The 17,387-nt window shown below is 39.0% G+C and overlaps 1 protein-coding gene across 2 annotated transcripts in view; it reads right to left on the reverse strand.

The window, feature by feature from the left end:
- SPCS3 (signal peptidase complex subunit 3) overlaps window positions 1–17,387 on the reverse strand; it is a 19,018-nt gene continuing 1,631 nt past the window's right edge. For both annotated transcript variants that reach the window (XM_089903564.1, XM_089903563.1), the window contains exons 2-5: window positions 17,222–17,297; window positions 15,172–15,246; window positions 11,928–12,043; window positions 1–11,051 (exon numbers count right to left, since the gene is read on the reverse strand). In XM_089903564.1, the coding sequence (XP_089759690.1) occupies window positions 10,919–11,051; window positions 11,928–12,043; window positions 15,172–15,246; window positions 17,222–17,297 (400 nt within the window). In that variant the 3' untranslated portion in view covers window positions 1–10,918. The remainder of the gene's footprint in view (window positions 11,052–11,927; window positions 12,044–15,171; window positions 15,247–17,221; window positions 17,298–17,387) is intronic.

A 17,387-nucleotide genomic window follows, 5' to 3' on the forward strand; every position in this document is an offset into this window, starting at 1 on the left:
GGTCCATCCGGAATTAATCACTCAGCAAAACGTTTCAACAACATGGACAAAGCAACATATTTTTTGATAAAACCTAAGAGCATTACCACCATCATTTTTTCATCAAAGGAACATCTAAGAGATGGACTTCAGAAAGACGGGCCAAGCAGGAAGCAGTGGCAAGTCAGGAAAATGGTACATATGTGAGTAAACCTAAACATAGACGTTTATAATGATGATGAGGAGGAGGGGTGATGTCAGATTTGTCCTATTTAATTTGAAAAAAGCTAAAATAATGGACCACAGTAGCATGTAGGTCACGAGCAGGTGAATATGGCCCAAGTGTGCCGCGTGGAATTCAAATCCCAGCTCTCGTGAAACTTGCATTCTTAAGAATTAATTTAAGAATCATTAACTTAAAAATGTGTTACACATGTATGGCAATATTTCAAGGTTTACATAAATTTTTTAGAAAAAATATCAGTGAATTAAAAATGAAATAAAAACAAGAAGTCTCAATCAATTCAAAATAAAACAAGAAATAAGCATAGAAACAGAAGATTGTATATAAAGTACAAAAAGGAGAGAATAATTCCAAATAAATTGATATTCATGATAACCACCAACTAAAACATAGAGATTATCAGATTGGCTTTTTTTTTTTAACATCTTTATTGGAGTATAGTTGCTTTACAATGGTGTGTTAGTTTCTGCTGTATAACAAAGTGAATCAGCTATACATATACATATATCCCCATATCCCCTCCCTCTTGTGTCTCCTTCCCACCCTCCCTATCCCACCCCTCTAGGTGGTCACAAAGCACCGAGCAGATCTCCCTGTGCTATACAGCTGCTTCCCACTAGCTATCTATCTTACACTTGGTAGTGTATATATGTCCATGCCACTTTCTCACTTCGTCCCAGCTTACCCTTCCCCCTCCCCGTATCCTCAAGTCCATTCTCTATGTCTGCGTCTTTATTCCTGTCCTGCCCCTAGGTTCTTCAGAAACATTTTTTTTTTAGATTCCATATATGTGTGTTAGCATACGATATTTGTTTTTCTTTCTGACTTCACTCTGTATGACAGACTCTAGGTCCATCCACCTCACTACAAATAACTCAATTTCGTTTCTTTTTTGTTTGTTTGTTTTTATTTATTTTTTTACATCTTTATTGGAGTATAATTGCTTTACAATGGTGTGTTAGTTTCTGCTTTATAACGAAGTGAATCAGTTATACATATACATATGTCCCCATATATCTTCCGTCTTGCGTCTCCCTCCCTCCCACCCTCCCTATCCCACCCCTCTAGGTGGTCACAAAGCACTGAGCTGATCTCCCTGTGTTATGCGGCTGCTTCCCACTAGCTATCTACCTTACGTTTGGTAGTGTATATATGTCCGTGCCACTCTCTCGCTTTGTCACAGCTTACCCTTCCCCCTCCCCATATCCTCAAGTCCATTCTCTAGTAGGTCTGTGTCTTTATTCCTGTTTTACCCCTAGGTTCTTCATGACATTTTTTTCCCTTAAATTCCATATATATGTGTTAGCATATGGTATTTGTCTTTCTCTTTCTGACTTACTTCACTCTGTATGACAGACTCTAGGTCTATCCACCTCATTACAAATAACTCAATTTCGTTTCTTTTTATGGCTGAATAATATTCCATTGTATATATGTGCCACATCTTCTTTATCCATTCATCTGTCGATGGACACTTAGGTTGCTTCCATGTCCTGGCTATTGTCAATAGAGCTGCAATGAACATTGTGGTACATGACTCTTTCTGAATGATGGTTTTCTCAGGGTATGTGCCCAGTAGTGGGATTGCTGGGTCGTATGGTAGTTCTATTTTTAGCTTTTTAAGGAACCTCCATACTGTTGTCCCTAGTGGCTGCATCAATTCACATTCCCACCAACAGTGCAGGAGGGTTCCCTTTTCTCCACACCCTCTCCAGCATTCATTATTTGTAGATTTTCTGATGATGGCCATTCTGACTGGTGTGTGGTGATACCTCATTGCAGTTTTGATTTGCATTTCTCTAATGATTCGTGATGTGGAGCATCAGATTGGATTTTAAAATCCAGCTTTATGCTATTTAAAAGAAACATCCTTAAACACAAGGACATAATAAGGATGAAAGCAAAATGACTGGAAACTGTCTACTGTGGAGCCACACCATCTACTGTTACCAAACAATTTGTAGTTCAGATCGCCCAGAAAATACCATTTTTTCATCCTGTTAGTGGGTTTGTTTTTAATCTGGTTTTCAATAACTTTTAAAAATTTACTTGTCTTGTTTCAGCAGGAGTGGATTTATCGGCAGTATGCACACATTTGCGATAAGACTGATTTATTTCCCTTAGTCCCACTCTTAAGGCTTATTTTTTTCCACGCCACTGGTTTCGAGCCTCGTCTGTTCATAAGATTAGACATTGCTTTCTCTTACCTTAACCCTCTCACAGCTTTTGGCAAGTTCTGTGTGACGCAAGACTAAAGGAACCCACAAGTGCACATTCCTGTGGGTAATTTTTCTTTATGCGTTTCCCTGTTGTAAATCGTACCCATCAGGCCGCAACACGAGGCAGCATGGAATGCGGGAGACCTAGTACTTGTTTTTCTCGGCTCTATCACCAGGGGGCACCAAAGCCCCAGTAATCAGCAAAAGAGGCTCATTTGAGAAAAACCAGGCACCAAGGTGTAGACCTTGCATAGAGCACAGTGCCCAGCTGAAAGCTGTCTATGAAATGACTGGACATGAAAAGTTCTTACTGTAAAAAATTAACTTTAAGACCAAGAAATTGTAAAAATTGTACTGATGAAAATTACTTCCCTCTCTAGTGATTTTATAGGTTACACTGAACTTAAAATATTTCACGTAGAAGATGAATAAATATATAGGAAATTATATGAATGAGTTATATTAAGTTCTTATATGAAAATATATGAATATATATAGAAAATTATTCTCTTATGCCATCTCACTAAATAATTAAAACAGTGATGCACTGGATATATATTTGCTTCTTTCCCCTATTAATCTTCGTAAAGCTTGTTGGGCCTGAGTGTCTTCTATTAACAAGCTCTTTATTATGTGATTTCTAGCCAGGGGTACCTGACTCCTGTAGTTCACCAGAAAATGAGAGGCAACCATCACATAGTTAAAGCTGAGTAAGAGGATGGATGACACGTAGTAGATGTGCAGTAACTAGTGTTCTATATGTCCTGGTGATGGACATTGCAATGGACTTTGGAGCCAGCTAGACCTGTGTTCAGAACCCCTCCTAGTCTGACCTTGAGCTAAGGTTCCTGAACCTGTTTTTCCACATCTGTATCCCACATCAGTCCTGTTCCTTGGATGAGCCAAGAATCCTTGTCTCGGAGTCTGGCCCTTGCTACTCCCGGGGTCAGGATTTCTCCTCTATCTGACACCCTGAAGTCCATTCTCTCATCTCCTTCAGGTATCAGCTTGCACCCAAACACGCCTTATCCCCCTTCCCCGATTCTTCTTCTCCATAGTACTTATTATGACACAAAATACATCCTTACTTCATGTGTTTGCTAGAGACTCTCCGCACCAGACGGTGAGCTCCATGAGAGCGGACATTGTTCTTTCTGCTTTGATCACTGCCCCGTCTCTAGCGACTAGAACAGTGCCTGTGGCCAACAGGAGCACAGTAAACGTCTGCTGAGTGATGAATGGCTCCCAGGAATGTTATGGCTGCTGCTGCTGTTTATAAATCACCTAGCATATAATAGGTAAATTGTAGCTGTTATTATGAAATTCTGTTATATTGTGGACTCAATTTCTTGATTCCTATTACAATTTGAACTTTTTTTAAACAAGGAGTCTTGAAATTGATTAACTAGGTCATGACCATCTTTTTTTTTTTCTTGTAATGACATGGAAGAAGGGTAAGAGAGCATATGCCTATAGCCCAAAGAATTATTTTGTAAAACTTCACTTGCAATTTTATGTGTGTGGCAGGAGTGTCATAAAAGCACAGGTACTGATACAGACCCACTGCCTTTCATAGGTTGCCCTGGAGATCTTTTCTCACGGAATGTGCCTTCCTGGAAGGGGACTGACCAACAGGAGGCCTTAGATTTGGAAGATCGGTCCCTCTGGCCTCCTGGAGTCATCCCAGCCAGATAATACAGCTCACATCTTATCCTGGAAGCCCTTCAGCATCACCAGATTTAGCACTTAATGCAGCTCCAAGACTATGTCACAGAAACAGTCAGGTAAGATCACCTGTTGGATAAGACCATCTGTTTTTCCAGCAATTCTGTGGATGACTTTACGTTTTCCCTTGGAGTCCGAGCATCTCTCTGGTTGACGGGTCCTACCAGGGTCGGCCGCTGCACTGCAGCCAGCTGCGCTGAGCCTGGACATGGTTCCGCAGATGCAGTGGGGTTCCCGGCCAAGTGCACCATCAGGAGGAGAATCTTGGCTGCGTGATTCAACGTGACGTGTGCCGTGTGCCCCCCACACCCCTCCCCCGCCTCCCACCCACTTTAGTGTGTTTATTCTGTCATTAGTAATCACTGCGATAACAATATTTTACCTCCTGACTCTATAACCGGAAAAATCTTAAAGGCAGGCCTGAGGACTCCCGGCTTTACTCTAAAAACAAACTTCCCAAGAACATTTAAAGTGTTTGAGGTGCTGTCTGTATTACATCACTCCACCCCCGGGTGTAAGCAAGCACAGTGTCTGGCCCGTTACAGAGGCTGCATAATGGACACAGATCAGTCAAGTGAAACTGGTGAAATCTGAATAAGGTCTATGGATTGTGCCAGTTCCCAGGCTCTGATACTGACCTATAGTTATGTAAGATGTCACCACAAGGGGGAGCTGAGATTAAGGGTACAGAGGACTTGTCTGTGCTATTTTTGAAACTTCTAGTGAACAGTAATAATTTTTTGAAGGATTAATAAAGGCCTTTAAACAATCTATTTAGCCTCCTTCCTAACCAACACCCTTTGCAAAACTGGAATGACTCTTAGGTTACTTACCAGAAATGTATTTCTAATTAGCAGGGATGGGCAGGCAAAGGACAACTTTTAGAACCTGTGAGCAGTCTACATAATGAGAGGAGTATCTCATTACCAGAAGGGTGATCAGGGATTGTTAAGTAGACAAATGACCAATGGAGAGAAATAAGAATATATAATGCACTGATTTTAAATTAAAATAAATACTTAGAACTTGGTAGAAAAGATGCTGAGTAAATACATGTTTGATTTCTTGATTGCTACGGTATAATCAAGTGTAAAGAGCTGGCGGTCAGTGAACTGTCAGTCTTTAAGTTGAAAGTGACAAATAATGGGAGATAGACCTGATTCAGGTTCCGCATCTCTTTGGGGTGCTTCCTCTCCTGATGAGGCCTCTGACACCTTACCCTGACCTCTGTAACCTCCTGGATACCGACCCACGGTGATGCTGTTCCACTAGAGGACTCTGCAGTTTTCTTAGCTCTCCCCAAACCAATGACAATGCTGAATCCTTCCTGCGCCCTGTGCGCCCAGAAGGAAGCAGTGGTCAAGAAGCCCCCGGCCTTGGACTTTCTGAGAGCAGAACCTTGCCCACCAAGCCCACATGTTCTGAGAAGTAACGGCATCCACCCCACCTCTGCAGGACTCTCTTACCTCTCTGTCTCTAAGAAACCCAAGCCTCCTGCCTCTTCTGAGAAATCCTTCTGCAGAAACGGACGTTCTCCCCATTGCAAGGACCAGAATAAATCCACCTCCCCTTCGTCGTCAGTGCGTTTTGTCTCACACGCCAACTTCCAGTCAGCTTTATTCCTTGTTTTTTCCCTGGCCTTTCTTATTCCAGATGGTTAAAATGAGGGTAAAGTTTTCTATACTTTTCACCGTCATTAATCAACTAATCTTCATGATCAAGCTAAGTGATTTTTTTCCATTCTTAGGTGAAAAACATTGGCGCAAGACTCAGTGTTTTGCATCAAATGAAATAACTACCTAAGTTGTCCTACCATTATAGGTAAAAGAAAAAAACCCTGCAGAGACTTTAGAGTCTGTGAACTGTTCGGCCCCGTTCCCTCAACTCCCCTACATGCCCTACATTTCGCAGAAGTAATAAAAACCTGCCATGTGCCAAGAATCCCCGGAGATCCTGTTCCCACACGTATTTCCTTCTCCCAGCACTTCTGGAAGAAAGTTATGATCACCCCATGTTTCTGGCGAAACAGCACACAGCCTGTACGGAGGGGCATTCAGCTCCGGTACAGACGCCAGAGTCTGAATATGGGTTTTACCACTAACTACCTTTCAACACCCAGATCCCTACTCCCAAGCATACTCAACAGATATACCAGTGGGATGTGCATCAACCACACATATTCCAACAAGGAAATACCTCTCTGCCCCTCTCCAGTGGGAAGGAAAGGCCTGGCTGAAAGCTACTTGAGGTCAGATAGACTGAGGCTCACCTACTGACGGGGCCACTTTCCTTCTACAGGGATAACTCACTCATCAGGCAACAGGCTGCAGGATCCAGAATCCTCGCTTTAACAAATCTGGCCGAGAGAAAATGTGTGAGAGAAAACGTCTAAGGACTGAAGTTCTGACATAGCATTGCCCAGGTTCAGAGAGAACAAAAACAAAACCCAGCTCACCTCTTGTGTTGTCCCAGATAAAATACACTGAGGTTAAATATAACTCAGTTGTCCTTTAAATTCAACTTTCTGTTCTTTTGAGGGAGTATTTCTATCGTTTCAGTTGTCTGAGTTCACTGGGAAACATTCTTTTGAGAAACAGAAAGAAAAAGCAGGGTTCCCACAACTCAGTGGGCTCACAGGGTCGTCCCAGGGGTCAGGAGTGCGAGGGCAGCGACCCAAAACCGCCGACACGCCCGGGAGGCCGGGAGGCCGGGCCCGCCACACTTTCAAATGGAGCCAGCTGTCTATTCTGACCCGGTTCTTCATGAGCTCCACAGGCATCTTGAGTTTTTAAACTCAGGTCTGTGTGGTGACTTTCTAGTGTTACTTTATTCATCTTCTCAACCAGTCACTACCCCTTGGCTCTCACCAGAAGCCTGGCACTGGGAGAACCCAGGTCTTGGCAACCAGAGTGGCACTAGCCCGGCCCAGGTTGTCCCAAGGCGTGAACAGAAGGAAGAAGAATCAGATCTAACGTCACCAGGAGCTCAAGAATGACAAAGGCGGCCCGTACAGAGAGCATTCACTCACTGCAAGGCAGTCCCCACGGTCTGGCCACATTACAGAGACAATGACTTCGTTCACCATCAGCATTTATTGGGCGCCTATTATGTGCAAAGCACTCTGCTAGGCGCTGGGCAAGATACAAAGATAAACCCACAAGACTGCCCTCGGAGAGCTTACAGTCTAGTATAGGAGCGCAGTCTCTGGAGAAGATCTTTTAGGTGTGATTGACCTCCCCTGACCCACCCCACCAAAAAAAAAAAGAGGGGGTGGGAGGGGGGAGAAAAGAAAACCACCTCAAGGTTACTAGACTTGGTTTCAGCCATTTTCTCTTAGTGCAGCAGCTTCACATAAAAGAAAGCATCGATCGGAAAGTCTTTTAAAATGCATACTTTTACTCATAAACAAAATTCACTTTCATTAGAAAAATGCTGAATATTTATTGCAATTAAGAAAATCCTCAAACATATCTTCAGTATTTTCATGGATTTTTTTCTTATGAATCTGTAAAGTTTCCCAAATTGCATCAAAACATGCAACCACTTTTTGAAACAGATCTCTTTAAACCACTGGCAGTCACACAAAAGGTACACAGGCTGCCTGCTAAAAGCAAGGGAAGCATCTGAAATGGACAGATGTTTACTACCAAAATTCACAGCTTATGGTTTTTTCCCCCCCATAAACTCATTTCAGGTCAAGTCAAAGCATTATAAAATAACACCTCCGTTAACCTATACCCCCAAAGACCCAAAGCTTTAGCTCATTAAGCTTTAGATAGAACAGTGAACAAACGTTCCTCGCGGCCTTCAAGCCTATCTCTTAGTTGCCAGACCCACCAAAGAGCTGTAAAATAATTCCAAAAACAGAAGCTCAAAATAACCCCCTTTTCCTATTACACCATAAGGAATTTCTGAAGTTTTCTGTTATCTTCCTTTAAGCATAAAGGAACCAAATGTAATCAACTGGGGGAATAGAATCACTGATATAGCTGCTTGTCTAGGTTAAACTGCTAGAGAAAAGGAGCACGTAAGCACAACATCTTAAAATTAACTCATTTCTAAACATAATTACTTTAGATGAGTGTCTTGCAATTATTCTCTTCCTAGGATCATCCCTGGGCTCCGATGTTTCTAATTAAAAGTGTAAAGCCGGGGGCTTCCCTGGTGGCGCAGTGGTTGAGAGTCCACCTGCCGATGCAGGGGACGCGGGTTCGTGCCCCGGTCCGGGAAGATCCCACGTGCCGCGGAGCGGCTGGGCCCCTGAGCCATGGCCACTGAGCCTGCGCGTCTGGAGCCTGTGCTCCACAACGGGGGAGGCCACAGCAGTGAGAGGCCCACGTACCGCAAAAACAAAAACAAAAAAAGTGTGAAGCCTTGGGTCTTTATGGAGACTTTCTAAGACTTCTTGAAAACACTGACGCTGAGGTTGATGATATGGTTATCAACTGAACACAGGTCCATCTTCTTCGTGCAGAATTACAGTGAACTTACAAAGCTGTGCATACCCAAAAGTGAGTTCCTGAGAGGGAGGTTTCTTATTCCCATGTTGGCGCATTCTTGTCCTGAGCAGCTTCCCTTAGCTAGTGAGTAAAAGCAAACGCATCCATTGTGCTAGGGGGCCTTTCTACTCCCCTTTCTCACTGAACTCCAAAAAGTGGGTGGGCTTGGACTGAACAGGAACTGGAGTAAATTTCCACATTCATCTCCAGCAAACACAGATCCACGCATGCAGAGGCCCATGAACACCTAAACCAGCCCCGGGTCTGGCTAAGGCTGCAGGCTTCTTACATGTACCCGCCTCAAGGAGAACACACCCAACTTAAGCTTTGATGCCGACAGATTTTAAGTTTGTACAAACTATGTAAGAAGTTAAATCTTCTGGGTGTAAAATCTAACAGAAATAAGTCAGATCAATATGAATTATGTGTTGACTTGTCTTTCAATCATCTGGCTGCCGTCACATTACTGAGGTGCTTTTCTGTTCAATCTCTCTGCCAAACGGATCCAACAAATTTTACAGACGTGTGTGGTATAAAAGAACTACTATTTAAGCTAACTAGTCCAACCCTGTCATTTTACAGATAAAGAAACGGAGACCCTGAAAAGTTTAATGAAAAAGCTGGAGCCAAACCCAGTCTAGCATTCATGATACTGTACTTCTGACCTTCAACTGACCTTCACAGAACACACACCCTTACAGGTGAGAGCTGTTCCAACCAACGCAATTAAACGGAGATGTATTTCATGTGAAATAAGTATAACAAATGTTAAGCCACTACTGTAAGCTATTCTTAGAAAATATTAGCCCTTCTGGGTCACTGCCGATAAGGCACCTACAGTGCTCGGTCTTGCTCTTAAGGGACTGATTTGTACTTGCTTCCTTTGAGGACGCTTATTCGCCCACTGTAGAAAAAACTCACGTTAAATATGATCATATAATCAATCTCTGAATAATTCTCCATACATTTGGATTCTGATACTTTTAACATGAGTATAATTAACTTCTGCAGAGAATGAGTGAGATAGTACCGCTATGTAAATTGTTGGCAACTTGAAAATTAGTCATTTCCACACAGGATAGGAAATCTCTTCTAGGTAACAGAAAGGGCGTCCAGGGTAACAAAAAATACAATAAAAATTATATAAGTGAATTTTGACTAGTCTGTAATCGGAGGTATAAAAAAAGGATATGCTTCAAGAATTGGATCTGAGTTCAAAGGTTAACACCCTTCCTTGCTAGCTATGTAATAACCTTGAAGCAATTCCACAAACTTCTGGGTCTGTTTCTTTATCTGCAAAGAGCTAACATTTGCACTACTTACCTCGTTAGATTACTGAGGATCACATACAGTAAAATATATGAGTGCCTGTGAGTGGAAATGCACACCAACACATATCGATTATTATTACCCCAAAAATTATTCAAATGTGGACCTAGAAAAATAATTAAATAATTACCACTCCGTGGCACTAGGCATGCTCACTAGATAAACCATGCAAACATTTTCAACGTTCAATGGCAATGTTAAAAAAAAAAAAAAAAGAATCACACAAAGATATAATACCAAGGAACTTTTTTAGAGAAAGCACTGAAAGACACACATTTGGTTGACTTAAGAGACTTTAAAATGATTTAGAATGATTTACAGCATATAAAGAGGTATTTAGTCTTTAGTGGAGAAAGTTGCTAGTCACCTGTCAGAAAAACAAGCATTGTGGGCATTCCTAAGACAAACGGAATAAAATTCATCACTTTTCGCTATTTTGTAAACCAGGCTTCTCACCAACAATTGTATTAATTTTTCCAGTATTCAGACATACCCTAAAAGAGGTAATAGAGAATGTCTGCTTCTAAATCACATCCAATGTGAACTTGCATAAATGCAAGGCATAAATAGAGTTCTTATAACTCCATAGGCACCTGAAAGTTTTAACTACCCTTCATGCTCACTTCATATTCCATAAAGAATAATGGAAATACAGGGAATACTTCAAATATAAATATTTCACAAATCCTTCTCATGTGGCTGTCTTATTCTTATAATACTCCACTCTGATGGCCTTTGTTTGTTTTTGTTTGGAAAATTAAGTAGTACATTAACCTTTCCCTTCAAATATGCCTTTTGATGTGCATTCTTACACCAAAAAAAAAAAAAGTTAACAACCCAAAACAAATAAAGATGCAAGGGAAGAGATAAACAAGATACAATTCATTAGGTACAAAAATATGCTGTTTCAAATTCAGAATAATTTAATAACTCTTCGTTATTTCATATGTATCTGGAAATGGGACAGATACATGTCCTGATCCTGTCACAAGAGGTAGAATTCCAGCATTTGGTACAACGTTCCAAGATAGGGTTAAAGTGACATTCCTGTTTCCCCTATAAAAAGATATAATAAACAGATGTCAGCAGAAACATTTGTAGTTCAATAAAAACGTTTTATTTCAAGCACTGAGGTATCAAATACTTTATTTTTAACCAGCTATTCCTAATTGGAATTCTAATCTACACACAAGTTCTTCTCAAGTCGTTTGAGATCCAAGATGATGCTGGGAAACAGCAGCATTCTCACTGCAGGTCCCCCATAATGACCCTCCTCAAGTCACTTAAGTCACAGTTATTCGAGCCATCAACCAAAACGCTTAAATGAGTAAAACACAGAAAACAGAGAGATTTGAGCTAGAAATCAGGAGACGATGATTTGAAACCTAATTCTATCATTATCCAGATGGGCAAACCTGAATCAATCAAACTCTCTCAGGGCTGGAAACTTTTCATCTGCAAAACCAGGTTTGGTTAAAATAGCTCTCCCCTAAAATCCTTTCCAAAGTTGACCCGCAGAGCTTAAGAGCTAAAACTGACCCAAAAGATCAATCGTTCTAATTCCTTCATTTTGTATAAAAGGAAGCTGAGGTTCAGAGAGATTAAGTGAACCGAAACTAGAAACTTCAGTATCAACTCCTAGACCAACACGTGGCTTCCTCGTTCAGGTTCCCAGGCAGGCTCCTCTGACACCCCCGAAGGAGCCCTTTGACGACAGTCCCACTCCCGGGCCAGCAGCCCAGGATCCCTGTACCCTTAAGGGCAGAAGCCCGGTACTATTTCTACCCCATCTTCCAGTTCACATCTGTATAAATACTTTTCTTCTCTCTCAACTTTTCTTTTTAGCTGTTTTTCTTTAAAATAAAAACACATCACGTCTTTCTCTCCCCTTCATGTAACATCACACGTAAAAAATGACAAAGAATTGCTCACTTGAGACCATTTCCATCGTCAAAGAAAAAATACTTTGTTTTCATATCTTTCAACAGCAGCTTTGGATTATCACCTCTCAGAACAATCTTGTCCCACAGAACAACCTGGTTCAGAGCCTACATTAAAATAAAAATTAATTAGATAATTCAACAGATATAGCATCTCTGTCACTTCAGAAGTATGTTAAGCGAAGAGTTTAATTTATATGAATGAATCCAACTTTGAGGGAACTGCTAAAATCTTAAAGCAGACAAAATGGTAACAAGTGGATAGATACAAGAGTGAAACTTCTGGACAAAAGAAAGATACTTCCCTAAAGGAAATCACCCCTTTGGCCACGGCAACTGTATTATTTAGAGCCCTCAAAGTTTAATGCAAGGTTTTAGACTTATGTGCTCTCCATAGTGAGGCCCTAGGAGAAACAGAAGGCACTAGAATCCCTAGAAGGGAAGCATTCTTTTAAATCACTTTTCCCTGTAAAATTTCTGACACCCTCCAACCCTGTGGACACTGCATGGTGCCAGGGAAACAGAGAGAACTAATCCCTGTAGATCACACTGCTAATACAGGTCACTGCTGCTAGATTATCTCATGAAAATTTATATATCTCCAAGGTTTTTAAATTATCAAGGCATCACTAAAGAAATGAAGACTTTTTAGGTTTTTTTTTTCCTTTAAGGAAACATAGGCACATTATTGTTTTACTGGCAAAAACCTAGAAGTCAGCCAATTCTTTTAAGCCACTGCTTTGACATATCATAAGCAAGTTTCATTTGGAAAATTAGAGTTACGAAATGGAGAAAAAGCACATTTGTAACCACTTCTAAATGCCATGAAATGTGTTCTTATGAAGCTACCATCCATTAGCTTGTGAGGCCAACTCCTCAGCATTAACTAAAAAGAAATGTGGAACACTTAATTTCTAAAAAGGGGTTCAAATCTTCACCTTAAACCCTCCAACATTAAACAGAAACATCAAGACTGAAGAACACAGAATCAAAGATATGCCAAAGTAAAATGACTTTTTATGTATATTTATTCATTCACCAAAGCAGTGATCTGTCAAATTCCAAACTGTATTAACTTACTAGCCATGCTGGAGTAAATCAGTTATGAATCTGACTCAGGTACATCCATCACCAAGAAGGTGACATATTTACTTGGATCATTTGCTGAAACTTGTAGAATACTTGTGCTTACAGCTGTCACTCTTATCTTCAGAGCAGCTTTTTCTGTTTAACGCTTTGTTGTTCTCAAGGGCAGGGATCAAAACTTATTCAACCCAATATTCTTACTGCCCAACAAAGTATCCTCCATAAAAGATATGCTCAAAATAAATATACAAAGAATTGAAGTGCTAATGATTCCAGTTAACTAATCAAACCAATCAACAAATAAAGTTGACTCATTTGTCATCCCTTGAAAATGAATATACAGTTCAAATACAATACAGAAGTAGACTCATCTCTCAACTACGAATTACCTCAGGCTATGCTGATAACAAAACATAAGGGTAACTCAGGTAAAAACAACATAGAAGCACATTTTGATTCCACAGATTTCACCTTTCGGAGTTAACGCACATACCAGAATCATTCACCTTACACCTTTAGGACATAAGAAGATTTCTGTTTTATCAATATGCTATATAAATATTTTAACCCTTACTCTTACCTGCAACAAAAGCTCTAAATCATACTGGACTAATAAATTTCAGTCACAAACTAATAGTTTTAATAATGTTATAATAGGTTTTAGTCTAACAGTTTAATAGCTTTTAATTATAAAACTTCTAATCAACTCTAATTTATGATTAAAAAGACTACTTTAGTGCTCAAACTGATGAGCCCTGCACAACTCAAAACAAAGTAATGTATTTCTCAATATAAATTAATTGTAGATATATGGCTTAATAAAAGACTATCAAAACAGCTCCCATCATGTATTAAAAGAGGAAAAATATAAATATTTAGATGGATTTTAAAATAATCTAAGAGACAATTCACAAATTAGTTATCTTTACAGTTTTTGATTACATATCTGGGTAACAGAGTTGTAAGCACAAGTTACAAATTTCACTGATTCAAGTATCTTGCCGTCTATCTCTAATGGTAGCTGTGGAGAGAGTATCTTAGCTTACAGAGGACTTAGCTGAGGAGTAAATTCGACCTCCTCATTTCCTCATAACCCATAGTTCAGCAACATCCTTTTGGAGCTTATCACTGGAAACAGCCTCCAAAGATTTTTGATAATGAATTATTTTGAACACCAACCCAAACTATGCATCTTTATTTACAAATTACGTACATGATACACATTACTATTATCGTTAGATATATAATTATTGATAGTGAATGTAAATGTGCATTTCAAATAGGCTTCTTGACTAATGCTAAATTGTTCTCAGCCAACTATTTATTAGATCTCTTTGATTTTTTTTTTAATCCTTTAACGTGGCTGTCAGCTCGGCCGTTTTCCTGTCGCTCACACGTGTCTGGACCATTAGCATTTTCTTCAATCTCTAATTTCTTTGAAAGAATTTTTTAACCATTTTTCCATTTGTGAGGATTAGTTTGTTTAAAACTAGATGATATAATCTACTCAATTGGGTACACATTGCACAACTTTGCAAAATGCTGAAAGTGAACGGATTCATGTATGCAGCAGGCTGACCGCCTGCCCTACAGAATTCCCCCTTCCTCCAGAGAAGGTGCGTGTTTTAGGAGGCGTGTGACCATTTGACTTAAGGACCGAGTAGAGTATCAGTGTCAGTCCACAGAGTGAGTATAGTAAAATTTCACATCTTTTCCCTCTTATTTTAAATTGAGAAATACATAAATGGACTTTTGGCTTCCAGCGTGGCACATGAGGAGCTTGCAACTTGCCACTGCATCCTAACGCCAAGTAAAAAGCTGAACAAACTGAAAATCTGGCAACTCTTCTTAGATCCATAAGAAAAGAAATAGTAGCTCTTAATTGTTTTCCTTATATATCTAGGCATTACCTTGCTTGCACCCCACTCTTGGGAACCACAATGCAGGGGGGCTGTAGAAGCAGACAGAAAAACAAAAAAGACAAAAGCTACCAAAGGAGATAAAGTTTTCTTAGTAGAGTCACCTTTCCATGGGCTTGTGCTATTTACTAAATTACTCACGTCAGATATTTTGAATATATAAAATTTATATTCTTTTCTAAAGAATGAGGTTTTAAATATCTATGAAAATACTTCTATACATATACTTACATTATTTTTTGTTGAATATTCGGCTGATAAATAAAGAAACAACTGCTTAACATTCCAATCAAATATATTTTCTAGATGTATATAAATTAAGGGATATATAAATCATAAAGCAGCATACAACTTTAAAACAGATTTTAGTTATTCTTAAATTAATTATTCATAGCAATACTGATACTAAAATTAAAAAAAAAAAAAAAAAAGGAGAGGTGGCCCAGAAACATACTGGGCCTCTAATTTAATAAAAATATATAGAAAATGATATACTGTAAAATCCAGCTCATTCCAAAGTCAAAAAATATCAGTGAGATTATCAGTATCCTGCCCTGCTCCTCTAAGCATTACTACCTGAGATACTTCAATTAATACAAACTTAACCGAGAAATACAAAATTTCGTTTCTGTAAAATCAACCCACTAAGTCTAAAAGAAAGAGGACTTAGTATTTCAAGCACATATGATTCCACTGGAGTTCTCAGTATAACCAATCACCACAATATAACTTAATGTTAAGCAAAAGTGAACTAGGCTCAAGTAATTAAACCAAGTAAGGTAAATTGTACATATTATTTTTGGACATATGCCAGTAGAGATCAAAATGTCTCAACCCATGAAGTGCTTTAGTAAGAGTACACAGCTGAATACCAATCTGGTTTCATTAGTTTGCACCCAAGTGAAAAAAACTCACCAGGATTAATTACAAGACTGGTGTGTCACTGAGAAATGAACTGAGTTAATGTTTGGATTTCATTAAGCATCATATGTAAATGGTTAAGTCATTTTATTATATCCGTTTATATACTAACAGCTGCATGTTCATGACATTCCACTCTTAGATATGTGTATCCACTAAGAATCACTATTTTAGAATTCAGAAGCCTTAAATATCTCTCTATAAAAACAGGTACAATTTCAAGTTTTAGCAGCCATATTAAGAAAATCTAAACTACAAATGATGAAATTAAATTTCATTATAATTGCCCACATACACAAAGTTCCTACTTTCACACTAGCTCCAAACTCTCTCTCGCTAGCTTAGATTTTTTTTTTTTTTAAAGACATGAAGACTTAAAAGCAAAAGTTTAACACAGGACTTTTCTGATGGTGTACTCTATTTCCTAAAAAAGTGCCTACAGAACTAATTCCTAGTCTACTTCTAAACCTAGTAATTTATTTCTAAAAAAATCAAGTTAAAAGTAATTCCAGGCTAGTAAAGAGACATGTCAGGTAAACTCCCCAGGTAGATAATCTGCTTCCACTGTTCAGATAGTTGCTTTACACAAGTTCAGACAGTTCAATCTCCATAACCAACTTTAATCCTGGGGTCTTAAAAAGGCAGATGAGATCCCAGAAGTGGCAGGTAACAATGCTGCCAAGATAGTAATCTAAGACCCTAAGAGAAGATTAAACTGGCCCAGTGACCAGAGGTGTCAAAAGGTGGAAGTTCAAAATAAAGAGAAAATATTTAAATCACGTCCATTTTAAATAACTCTTTTAATTGTTACGATTTCTCTGACTTTTATTATAAAAGTACTTATAAAAAGAACGATAATGGCAAAATGCTAATATGGCTTACCAATAATCATTTGATAATGACCTTCTGAATCACAGCAGATGCAATTCACTTTTTCAACATATGTTTCTCTCTGCTGTCACAAAACATGGACATATTCTTGGGGATTGTACATGAAACGTTACATCTAGGTAGGCTGAGTAGTGGTTACATTCTTCCGTCTTTAATCTAAATGATCTAATTTTATTTTCTTTCCTAAATACAGATTCAAACTCTTTTATAGCTTTAGATCTATTTAATGTTTCTGTGAAGAATTTAAAGTGTGTTCACACAATAATAACTCATCAATCTATAAATACAAGTTTTCTCAAGGTTGAACGAGGAGGTATTAACACGACTATACTGATGAAAACATAGGCATAGAAATTTCCAAGGTCTGACTGATTCAATGGATAAACATACTTACTGTCCCCCAAATCACTAAATATGTATATCATTGTAATACTAGAGAAAGAGCGATGAAATATTTGCTAAAAAGGATATCAGCAGTTATATCAAATGTAATGAATCCCAGATCACTTCTTTCTCTAGGTCCAGTGAAGTCTTCTACATTTTTTCTAGAAATAAAGATAATAGTTTCACCATCCTTCAAACATAACAGCATACAAAACTCACAAGATTCCTTACATACATGAAAGACAGGGTCT

This window comes from Delphinapterus leucas, chromosome 21 (genome assembly GCF_059928025.1).
Source record: "Delphinapterus leucas isolate spDelLeu-1000000601 "Yukka" chromosome 21, BTC_Dleu_Yukka2, whole genome shotgun sequence".
Classification (NCBI taxonomy): Eukaryota; Metazoa; Chordata; class Mammalia; order Artiodactyla; family Monodontidae; genus Delphinapterus; species Delphinapterus leucas.